We start from the raw sequence: 12942 nt of genomic DNA, 5'->3' as shown, positions 1-12942 counted from the left end.
GGGACGTAAGGAGAAGAATTGCGCTAGGCGAAGAGGCTTTTACAAGGAGGAGGGAGTTGATGACAGGGACGTTGAGTAATGATGTTAAGAAAAGACTCGTAAAAACTTTGATATGGAGCGTTGCTATGTACGGCGCGGAAACGTGGTCATTGAAGCAGGAGAATAGACGTAGATTGGAGGCTTTTGAAATGTGGGTGTGGAGAAAATGGAGAAGGTGAAATGGACAGAGAAGAAAACAAATGAGGAAGTACTTGGTATGGTGGGCGAAGAGAGGGGTTTGTTGGAAGAAATCCTATGTAGGTAGGAAAAAAGGATGAAGAGGGTATTGACCGGCAGTGGTATGTTGAAGACTGAAGTTGAGGGTAGAATGTTGGGCAAACGAGGAAAGGGAAGGAACAGGATAGGGATGTTGGACGGGATGAAGGAAGGAAGAGGGTATTCAGAGATGAAGAGGGACCTGATGTAGAATAGGATACTGGATTTTGTATTTTGTTAGGAATCACAAAATATTTATTTAGTAGCTGTGTCCATCCAAAAACCTACCTTAACCGGTAGATTACTTAATTATAATAATATATGTGGGTCGCGGTAGTCCAGGGGGCAGAATGCGGGACTACTGACCGGAGGGTATGGAAATGATTTTGACGGTTCTTTCAATCATAAAATGTAAAATGTTTTATCCTCCAAGTTCATATGCCATAATTCTGTAATTTTACCGTTTCTTTTTCTTTGAGAGATTTCGATCATGACTGAGCCCTTAGTAATCCGAAGAGTTCAACGATCCATATGGGAAATTCATTTTCTTACAAGTAATGAGAAGCTACTCGTCACAATTTAGTGTGCAATTTAAAAGAAACCTTTCTTTCTTTAAATTGCCTCCGATTATTTTACAAACAATGTCGGCCTGGGATGATAACACGTATTGTGTCGTCGCCGAGTGCCGGGCGCTTTCCTTTTTACCTTTCCGTGCTTTTCGAATGTTAAGTGCCAGGTAAAATGTTTTAATAATCTCAGTTAGTAGGTCAGTTGTTGGCTAATACTTTCTTAATTGTAATGGAAATTCACATCCAAACCCATATCCTTAGACATGGAACGTGTCGTTAGACGTGAGCTGTCTTTTGCGAAGCAGCGGTTAAGAGTACAGTGAGGTCAAACATTTTCCGGGGCTAGATATCGACAAGTGTTTCCACAGAAAATTCGTTTAATTTTCTTCGTACAAAACTATTAATGATATATATTCTTAGACGACATTTAGATAAACAAATACCCAACAAATTCAATGATATCTTCCATTAAGACATCAGTATGGTGAAATTAGACAATTTTTTTCTGACAGCGCTTATTTTCTCTAGGTAATTCGTACACATCAGTAAATATTTCGAATCATAGTGGTGTAGCGTACTTCTTTCATGCATATCTGTCACTGGTTCATTCAAACAGCATTCTTTCCTATATAACCAATTTATTCCTCACCCAGTCTCTCGTGATTTCACCACAAAAACCCCTCCATTAGTTAGCATTGATTTCCGTCTGCCCTCCACATACCGCCAAAAATCTGCGTGATCACGTCTTTCATATCTTCATCCAACCTCCAGTATCTTGCAAACCCTACGACAAAATATACAAAATCATCAACTTACTCAGTTTTTTGTCGCGAACGCAATGGAGGCGATTGTTCCCCTCATTTTCACCTCATCTCAAACTCAACTCTCGGATGCACTTTCCTTCGGGTCCGCTTTCTGTGTTACCACACAGGGCACAATTTATAAATGCAAGTGCATTAGGTCGAATATGTAATGCGATGGGCAAGCCCAGATGATTCAACATCGCCTTCGGGATTCTTCGCTAGTTCACCCCAAATGATGCTCACCATATTCTTATCCGAAAGAGATGAGATGTCGAGCACATACATCGTGATTCCCACGTCGACCGGATGATCTGAAAGCAAATGAGAAAACAGTGCAGTCGACACATTTATCGATTATCAGATGTCAAACACTTCGGGCAAAGAGCATTCAACCCTTGTCCTTGAATCGACACCCAGGCTGGGTATGCGAGCATTGGTTTGGGTAAGCTTGGTACATTCACGCCGTCGAAGCAAATCTTCGAGTTAATGGTAGACTATATTAATATTGGGAGTTTGGTGCCCAATTGGTGTACAATTGCGGCGATGCCTTCGTGGTTTTTCTATCGTGCGGTCAAGGAGTTCCTGAGCACCCGTTGGAACACCCGCGAAGTTCAACTTTAGTTCAAATAAATGGTTCGTGCTAACAAAAAACTCAAGAACTCCTTCACGTTCTTAAACTAAAACAAAAAAAGGCAGTGCAAGTTGTGAACCTAGATCCCTTATTTGATTAAAATAGAAGGTACACAGGTATTGGAAGGTTAAATTGCACTTCTTACGGGCTCTCCATAGACTGACTATATAAAATAATATTTCGTTAAGCCGTAAAGGATTTTTTACATCACCGTGAAAGTAAAAAGAAGGGGGAATATTGAGATTGATGTGGTGATTCATGGGGAAGTTAATCCCTCATCAGTGATCACAACACCCACGTCCAAAATATCAAGACATTCACATTTACATAAGGGGTGTATTTCCCGAATAGCAGGTTTACAAGGAAATTAATCAGGAACCGTATTCGGGAACTTACAAGTACACATACACAGTCACACTGGTTGGCCCAAAGCGATTTACGGGGAAGTGATTCCCTCGCCAGGGACTGGCTCTGGGCTACCTTAACCACTAACGTATTAACTAGAAAGAGACCGTATAGAAGTGTGTATGACTGTGTGTGTGTGTGTGTATTTGTAGGTTCCCGAATACGGTCCCTGGCACTAGGATTTATTTCTTTATAAAATTCCTTTTCGGGGCACACACCCCTCCCCCCACTTTGTAAATGTTTACGTCTTAGTATGTTGAATGCGTGACTGAGCGAGGTGTTCGTGAATCACCACACCAATCTCAATATTCCCATCCTTTTTCATTGCTACAGTGGCGTAGAAGCCCTTTAACGGATTAAGGAAATATTATTTAATAAAGTCAGGGTACACAGACATATTCATCCAAAAATTATTCCTGTGATATTGAAATTGCCCGATAAATTGCAGATCTCATGCCCCGCGGCCCAATATTCCCAATTAGTTCTCGCAGAGAGCACTTGGTCGGAAATGACGTCAGAATTGAGGTTGAGAGATGAAGAATGGACTGAACGAGGTGACTTGTGCTGCTTTCGTCTCCGGCGTATCCATTGGTCGCGGCGAGAGAGCCCGGAGACCCGAATAATAAGAGAACAAGACTTGAGCACCATTAGAAAACAATAGAAATCCCAAGGACTATTTTCGCCAAGTGACGGCTGATAGAAGTCAAAATAATAATAACGATGGGTCTTGGAGCGCCCTTGAAAGAGAGAGTGCTCCGAAGGCGGAATTGGGAACAGATTGGGTCGCGGCCTGGGTCGTAGGCGGGCACAAATTATCCCAGGGCCCTCCAACAGTGGCTGCTCACCTCCGTAATGCGGCCGCAGTCTTTTGTCGTAATTGAGCAGCAGGTCATCCAGGACTTCGGTCACGTTGTGTCTCCTTCGTTTCGGAGTGTGTCCCCACATTGTTCAGGTCACGGGCGTTTTGAAAAGGAAGGGAATTATTTCCTTTCATTTTGAAAAAAAATAAGACAAAATACATGCGCATGCAGCTTAGAATAGAAAAGGAACGAATGTGAATGTGAATAAGTGCGGGAAACATTGGAGCACTAATAAATTGTACATTAAGTTCTAGTTACAAAAAACTTTCCCTTTTCCTGTGTTTCACTGCATTCGACATACACTGAAGAGAGACAGATTGAACTCAAAAGTAGTGGTCGAAGTACATGTTTTCGTTTTCATGTCGGTAATGGGGACTACGGAATAACCAAGTGCACAACATCTCTCTCCCATCTTTTGAGTTCATGGATTCGATTTTTATGTCAATTACTTTGTATGTATGTCTATGATTGACTCATTTGAGGCAAAACAGCTGAATGACACTGTTTCGGTATCTATTCATTGCCTGCGATGGTTTTGACAATTACAATCAATATTCGATATCAGTACCGTTTGTAAAACGTTTTACTTATACTTTTAAAGAATTATAGGTAATTTTAAAAGTGCAATTTCAGTACAAGTTGGATAAAGACTGAAGATGAGGATAATTAAATTCATTTTAGTTATGTATTATGACTGTTAGGTACCACAGAAACTGATTTAAAAATGACGAAAATTGTACGACTGACAACGAATCAACCTTGCTCATCTAATGTTGTTTTCACCTAATTCTGTATTTACCGCCGCTGAGGAGGTTCTGTCCTTCCTGAAGAATTCTCCTTTTTCCTATTAAGGATTTCAGTTCCTGATAGCTACGGGTATGAAGTAAGGAGACGTCTACTCAAAAAGGTTCTCGTTTTCTGCTCTCACCGAAATTTTCCTTTCATGCTGCTCCTGAAGGCTTCGTTTGGCCTTTTTTGTATCGTACGCATTTCTCCTACAATTGGCTAATGGGCAGAATCGTCGCATTTGCGATAGACGTCCCGTAGACAGGAAGGAACACTAATGTGTGAAAGGCTGATGCAAAATTGAGTAGTACCTGGAAGTCGCGAGGAAGACGGGAAGATATTCCGAAACACAATCAAAAGCCCGCCTCCTGCTGGAGCGATCCGTTTTAAGTAGTTTTGTATAGTTTTCGAAATACTCCGAAACAATTGGACGGCAAAGAATATTAAAATGACACAATTTGAAAAGATATTTAAATGTGCCCACAATCGCGCTTTTATGACTCGAAGAATCAAAGAAAATATTAAAATGCGATATGTGAGATGAGAACGTCACCATTTGTGAAGGAAATATGACATTACTTTGGGCATATTAATTATGCCCAAAGGCGCATTCTTGGCCGTAGTAGCTTTCCGAGTTCTAAAAAGATTAATGCAGAATATAAACAAACATCTGCTCAAGTCGCCTTGTCTATTTGATTTTAAGAAGTGTGTACTATCTAAATTTTGGCGGTGAATACCTAAAAAAATGGCAGTTTTAGTGATAAGCATACTGACAGGAAATTAATTTTATTCTGCTCTAATTATTGTAGGGGTTTTTCGAAATGAATAAAAAGAGTTTTTTTCGGTGATGGAATGGAGAGTGGACCACCATTTGAGCTTTCAGCCGGAAGGAATCGACCAGGTCTTCATAATTTATAAACCCAAGCGGCCGTAACAGAACGTCGGCCTCGGCATTTTCATAAATTCCATAGCTTCGTGAAGTCTACACCACCTGCCATTTAAACACTACAACACGCAAACTCTTGGACCGTGTAATCTTGGCAAGTTGGCGATCATATAATTTGTAGGCATAATTACCAAAGGCATACTAAATTTAGATACAAAGAACTTCATTCACCATACTTCTGCGTGCATATTTGTCTGCATCGTATCAAAAAATGTGTAACTTCTTATCTCGGGGCCTTTTGTTCAATAATGCTGTGCTAGTGTGGATAGAAGCTTCGTTGATTCTAATTTCCTGGTGATCAGGGACTCAGCAATAATAATGGTCAAGATCTTGTACTCATAAGATCTTGTAGAAGAAAGATCAGTTGGGATACTTGTGGTACGAAATTAATAAGTATAGAACATGCTTTTGTTTCAATAAATAGGAACAAAAGTTTTAGCCAGTGCTGTTTATATTTCACATTTATATTAATGTAGTAGTTAAAAATAGGGGGAATTACGTCGTGCATAGAAACATTTATTTAATTCAATGCCATACGAGTAACCTGAGAGATATATGACTAAACAGAAGATAAATGCTATCTTATGCACTCTTGTGGTTTTCTTGTGGGTGGCTATGAATATTTAGATGGAGAGAGTTGCTAGCAGTATTCCATTCTGAAAACCTAACACCTAACTAGCAAAATTTCTTAAATTCAACCTTTAATATGCCCATTCCACTCATTATAGATAATGTGTAGGCCTTTGCCTTCAATTTTTTATGGTGCATATCTTCTAGTCGTTGGAAATTGCTTCATATGCATAGTCTCGAGAGGTTAGAGTTAAGTGATTTTTCTGATGTGTGTGTGTGTACATATGTGGTTTCAAGAATTGAAATTTTCAACATGTCTCTCGTATTATGGAATAAATCAACTGGGCTGATTTCCTCAGACACAGTGCCTATGGTTACTCTCAGTTCTGTTTAATCATAGATGAATTTTTCCCAAAGAAGGTTTTCTCATGGATCAAGCACTACGCAAATCTAGAGCAAAACATCATAGGGCATAAAAATGGTCGAATTTCAATTAACTCATTGGCAACTAATACCCCTGGCAAAAAAATGTACAACAGAGGGAATGCATGACTGCCAATCAATTTACAGTAGAGAATAGTTTGCGAGTATCGTGAGGTAATGGTCATTCGGGAAAGAAACTGCAGGTTTTTTTAATTTTTAACAAATGAAATTATTTAATGCATTGATTTTAGTCAAAGTGCTAATTAACTAAGACATACAATGAATAGTGCTGCACATGATGTTGAAACAGACTAAATGACAGGGTACATAACGAGCACTAAGGCGGAGTAATTCATTCTTCTGACACAGTGCGTCCTTTGACAAAGTACGTTCTTCGTGCCAAAAAGGGTGTCTCTATTGAGGTGTCTTATTGGTAATGTGGTGATCCAATTGAGGGAGAAATACAGGGTTCGTCCGGAAAATAAGTGTACTGAGCTCAGGAAAAAAAATTTATTACACTTTTACACATCTTAAGCTAATATTCCTCAAAATAGGACCCTTGTGAGTCGATACACTTGTTCCAGCGGCGTTCCCATTCCTGGAACGCTCCCGCGAAGGCATCATCGGGAACCTCTCGAAGACACGTCGTCACGGCCTCTTTGACGGCGTCCAAAGTCCCGTATCGCGTTCCTTTCAAACTCCTCTTTATCTTCGGGAACAGAAAGAAGTCCGGTGGTGCCAAGTCCGGGCTGTAGGGCGGGTGCGGCAGCGTTGCCACGCCGTGCTTGGCCAAGAAGTCCGACACGACAAGCGCGGTGTGAGACGGTGCATTGTCGTGATGCAGCCGCCAGATGTTTTTGATCCCTAATAATCTCGTGCACTATTGGTTTTGGCACATTACACTGCTCTGCTATCATCCGAACACTAAGACGACGATCAGAGTTCAGTACATCGCGAACTTTTCGCACATTTTCGTCGGTGAGTGTCGTTGATGGGCGTCCAGGCCGTGGTTCGTCGTCGACCTCTTCTCTGCCCTCCACGAACATCTTGTGCCACCGAAAGATCATGTTTCTGGACATGGCTGACTCCCCGTAAGCCTGGTTAATCATACCGACAGTTTCGGTAGACGATTTCCCAAGCTTTACCGCAAATTTGATGGAATAACGCTGCTCCAAAAACTTCGGCATCGCGTTCCGTGACGTGGGTCGAGCGTGGAGGTTCGCGTTAACAGAGCTCCTCACTACACCACAGCTCAGAGCCGACTGCCTTTTTCAGCGTCGCTTGCCAACATACCCCCCTCCAATCGCAGCCCGTCAGAGCGGTGCTGGGCGCGCCTGGAGCGGCGGGAAAAAATCAGTACACTTATTTTCCGGACGAACCCTGTAGAGTGGTTGCATGACTGCTATGCGTTACTGGAAATTAGTGTACAATTGAAAAATTCGCATTGAACTAAACCACGGAAAATCTAAAAGTTCACCATGGCCACCAAAAGGGAAATAGAAGGAAATAATAAAAATACCAGCCCGGACGGTCGATGGAAAGAAATGGTTAATATAATTACCAAGTCTATGATGAGCTCCTTGTGAGTATGGCGGAAATATCTAAGAAGCTATGGATAACAGCTCAAATAAGAGGTCTCATAGACGAAAGAAGAATATACAATAATCCAAGAAATGAGAGTGAAGAATACCTCTATGAACAGTTGCGGAACCAGGTCATACGAGAGTGCAAGAGGGCAAAGGAAGAATGGACGGAAAGCTGCTGCGAGGAAATTGATGACAACATGAAAAAGGGAATTAGCGAGATGGCTTATGAACTAGTGAAGAGGCAATTCGGGGAAAGAAAAACAAAATCGTTGAACATCCGAGCCGCAAATGGAAAAATATTTACATATGGTGACGACATTGGGAATGGATGGAAAGAATATATTGAAGTACTCTATTAAGCTCCGAGCCCACTAGAAGATGGCTTAATTAAAGATCAGAGTATGATAGGTGAAGACGATCGGGGTCGGCAGATATTAAGAAGTGAATTCGAGATAGCCGTGGCAGACCTGAGAAACGACAAGGCACCAGGAATTGACAAAATAAACGGAGAAATAATCAAGGCACTCGGGGTCAAAGCGAAGGATGCCCTCTATGGAATAATCAAAAATAGCCACGACAGCGGAGAGATACCAGAAGACTTCGAGAAAAGTATAATGATTGCAATACCGAAGAAACTGCAAACAGATAAATGCGAAGAACACAGAACATTGAGCCTGGTGACTCAAGCATCAAATATACTCGGTTTTGTAGCCAAAGAATACAAGGAAGGGTTGAAGGAAACCTCTCAGAAAACCAATTCGGATTCAGGAAAAACCGAGGAACAAGAGAGGCAAGCTTGAGAATTCTGGCCGAAAAAATGAGACACGTAATAAGCCATTATATGTGGCATTCCTGGACTTGGAGCAGGACTTCGACAACTTCGAATGGAACAAGATGTTCAAAATACTAGAAGCGGTTTGATTGGACTACTAAGTATAGAAGAATCATCCATAACCTCCACTAGAATCAGGTAACAGCAATGCAAACGAAAATTGGAAGAAAGATAGAAGCCAAAATAAACAAAGGAGTAAGAAAAGGATGCAACCTCTCGCCAGCAATATTCAACGTATGCCTGGAAGAGACAATAAAAGAAACACAAGAATTGGGAATTAAAGGAGTCGAGGTAAATGGAAAAGAAATCAACATGCTCCGATTTGAAGATGACATCTCAGTAGTGGCGGAAACGGGACCTGCAAGAAACCTGCAAGCAACTCTTGAGTGCTATGGATCAAGTACCAAGAGAGTATAATATGAGCATCAACAGGAAGAAAACTAAAATCCTTGTACGTGGAAGAGAGAAGCCGAATGCAGATACTATAATTTGAGGGGTGCAACTAGAGCAATTGGAATCCTTCATCTCCCTGGGCAGCAGCAGCATAACATGGGATGGAAGAAGCTCGACCGCCATCAAGCGAAGAATATCCCAAGCTGAGAACGCATTCATGAAGGAGAGGCAATTGCTATGCTCAAAGGACCCAAGGCTGGAAACAAGGAAGCAATTCGCCAAGACTTGCGTGTGGAGCATGGCGCTCTATGGTTCCGAGACTTGGACCATTGGAAATGTGGACCAGCGAAGAATAGAAGTCTTTGAAACATGGTGCTGAAAGAAAATGCTGAATATTGAATGGACAGACAAAGTAAGGAACGAGGAAGTATACATAGAAGAGCAGAAGAGGATGGGACCACATGAAGAACTCTAAGGCAAAGAAGAAATAGATGGATTGGGCACACATTGAGGTGAAATGTATTGATTAGGAATATAATGGAAGGAAAAATAGAAAGGAAGATTCCACGAGGAAGGCCAAGAGACATGTACATAGGGCAAATTAAGAAGGACGTAAAACAGAGAGGGTACCAATTGAGGGCACTGACATTAAATAGAGTAGAGTGGAGGGCTGCAGCAAACCAATCCTAGAATTGAAATACTGACATATATATATATATATATATATATATATATATATATATATATATATATATATATATAGTATGTATGCTTGTATGTATGTATGTATGTGTGAGTAGGAGAGAGAGAATGTGATGACACTGTTTCAAAAAACACTGTAAATGTATGTGATTCGTATTTTAAATAAAATAAATACTTATAACGTATACAATTTAATTCCTGCTTATTTTTACTGGTATTTAACTCTACGACGTATTACTTAGGTAGTGCGTTTTATCATGAGTAATTTTACCTTTCCAAACATTGAAAGTACACCCTTCAGTCACAGAATTAGATTCACATTCATCATCAGCGCGAGTGGCAATCGTATCATCATCCAGGTCCCATCGACGCAATCTGGGTGACTAGTCGATTTGTAATCCTCATTTGGTGCCCTGCTCAGTGACTCAAGCATAAAAATCAAAGATAATGCCTCGTTTTAATACTACAATTCGCGGAGCATTCTCATGGCAAATTCTTTATTCTATTAACCTCTTTTCGTCATTTTGTTTCCCCACTGCTGCTGTGGTGGGTATTCTCCAAGGGAAACTGGACCGCAATTCTTAGGCGGCACACGAAAAAATGCATGATTTTGATAGGGATGTAATGAAAACTTTACAGCAAAGAAGCGGAACGAGAACTGTCTAGAACGCGAGAACTTGTCTTAGTACTATTAAAGAAAACATTCCACTGTCGTATTCGGATAAAAAGTCACAATTTTAAATTTAGACAGGACTTGATTCGGTTTCATCTCGCACTGCGCCACCTTTTAATGTTGACACGCTAGTAAGTACTACTTGAGCAGCCGATGCGATTCATGACAGAGGAAATGGACGGAGGACGAGGCCTTGACCCTTGAACTTACGACTTTCACCATGACAAATTTTAGAATACGTGAACCCATGAAATGTATGCACAAATTCCGTCTTATGTTCCGTATTTCCAGAGCCCTGAGTCGACTCCTGGGCTCTGGCCAATCAATATGACTGGAGATGAGGGCAATTTTCACTCGTTTATCGGGTCCTCAAAGCCTTACGATTATGGCGTGGGTTGACTTAAATTCGGTTCTTTGCCCTGAGTTTCAGAAACGTAGGAGGCTTCATTTCCAATTGCGTATGCTTCGAATCCGCCGTAGGACTTAGAATCTGTCTAGAAATATTCGCGAGTGTTTGCGCATAGCATCAGAGGGAACGACGGCCCGAGCCGAGGACTTTGGAGAGAGTCCGGATGTGGCGAATTGATCCCCAAACCCTCGCGAAAAATGAAAAAAAAAACTATCTGCCCGCGAAGTGTGTGTTTTGCGCCTGAATACTTAGGGGGGCGTCCGCCAGGGGGCAGGATGGATCCGTGGGAGAGGAAGTCGCGCGTGCCAAGTATTCTTGCACGACCTCTTTCGGAGCTCTAAAGTGATTATCGGGGGTGCTGCTCAGGCGCGTGTTTTCTTCGTGCCCGTAGGGAAAGCCGGGTACGACGTCCGCACCACCAGCTGGATGGTTAATACAAACCAGACTAATTTTGATCCGAATATGGCCCTAACGAGATCGGAAAATGTTATTCTAATCCCTTATCGTTCGTAGGAAAAATGTCATCTTAAATCTATCGGGTCTACACTCAATCTCTGTAATTTTATTTAACGGATCCTTCCTATCGTAGTGCGATGGGGCTAATAATATATTCACAGCATAACTGCTAAAGAGATGTGCATCCAAATTATGTTAGAGGTTCAATCTGTAATTTAACCTTCGTTCCATAGAGTGATTCCCAGCCTAGCTTCTCTAATATTTCGGATACGCTACTAGGTTTATCATAACAACGTAAAACAAATCTAGCTTGTCTACGGTACACGCGATCCAATGCGACAATCAATCCAACTTCGTGAGGATCCCATTTATACTAGCAGCAGCGTATTCCAAATGATGCTTAACCAGCGAAAGATAACATTTTTCTTTGACCTTTTCATCGCATTTTCCCAGTACTCTTTTTGGTTAGTTTGTCCACGCATATTCCCCGTGTGTGTTTCACCTAGGAGAGGTCTTGATTGAGGTTAACGCGTAAGTATTAAGAAGCAGTGCCCTGTTCACGCGATGTTATTTGATCTGATTCGAATGATTGCCTCGAGTTGACCGACCTCAGTCGGATTCCACCCACGGCACGCACGACTCCCGTGGTGCTTGCGTTGCGGTGGGCTCACGCGTGAGCACCTCCCAAATGGACTCAGTGCATCATCACTCGGCACCTGGCACCCGCGCACCACAGGATGGTTGGATCTTCGAGGCGGACGCACCGAGGGAGTTGACCTCCGGGACATCCATCTCGGGCGACATCCGCTCTTTTCCGGAGTTCTCCCGAGGTGAGGGCGCCGAGAGAGTGCGATAGAAAGAGCTGGCGAAAGCTCATTTGGTTCATTGGGCACCAGGCGGTTTTCAATGTCCCTCCCTCGCGGCGACCCTACTTGGGTATCCTGCGAAGGGTCATTTCAAACTCATCAGAGTGGAAGTCCGATGGGATATTCACCCTGGACCTCAGACGATTTCTTTTTCAGAGAGAGATATTTATTTCACTGTCATCTGCGGATGAGAAAAATTCTAGGGAGTTCCTTGGGATAGATAGATTGGCAACGGTATGCAGGTTTTTTCTATGGTATATATATTATAATATCCCAGTAGTAAATCCCAGTGGTGCAGTTCATTTTCACCATGGCAATTTCGGCGGAAGAAAACATTCTGACGAAGTTTAAATAGTTCCAATGGACACAATGATTCTCTACGTTTGAGGGGACGGTTTGAACTGAATGCGCGCCACGTTGAAACCATGAGTGCAGCTTATATCATTCAAATCGTCATTTTTCCCTCTTCTCTTAATCGTGCGGTGTACGTGCCTGAGTACGGGGAGTAGGATCGCGTGCTAAACATCCCTCTCTCTGCTTGGAAGACTCCTCAAGTCTTGGAAGCTTGGTGTTCCTTTCCCTTGGAAGATAAAATCAAATGGGCATGCAACTTCTGTACTTTTCTTCCAGCCATTTATTCACTTACCTTTGGGCCTTTGAATGAGAAGCCCTTTAATTTAGGGTCCACCATCAGGTTAATCCACCCTACGTTAGGCTCGGATAGGCACCGAGTTCGCCTCGAACTGAGTCGTGAGGCGAGTGAGATGCGGGCACCAC

The 12942-nt window shown here is 42.1% G+C and overlaps 1 protein-coding gene across 1 annotated transcript in view; it reads right to left on the bottom strand.

The window, feature by feature from the left end:
• Positions 1 to 12942, bottom strand: part of LOC139689686 (gamma-aminobutyric acid receptor subunit beta-like) — a 54832-nt gene that overhangs the window by 23500 nt on the left and 18390 nt on the right. Inside the window, exons 2-3 of the mRNA XM_071586878.1 lie at positions 3509 to 3582; positions 1871 to 1938 (exon numbers count right to left, since the gene is read on the bottom strand). Coding sequence (XP_071442979.1) covers positions 1871 to 1938; positions 3509 to 3582 — 142 coding nt within the window. The remainder of the gene's footprint in view (positions 1 to 1870; positions 1939 to 3508; positions 3583 to 12942) is intronic.

This window comes from Hetaerina americana, unplaced genomic scaffold (assembly GCF_022747635.1).
Source record: "Hetaerina americana unplaced genomic scaffold, ioHetAmer1.1.p SCAF_27, whole genome shotgun sequence".
Taxonomy (NCBI): domain Eukaryota; kingdom Metazoa; phylum Arthropoda; class Insecta; order Odonata; family Calopterygidae; genus Hetaerina; species Hetaerina americana.
Note: the sequence above shows the minus strand (reverse complement) of the source record. Positions and strands in the feature narration are given on the sequence as shown.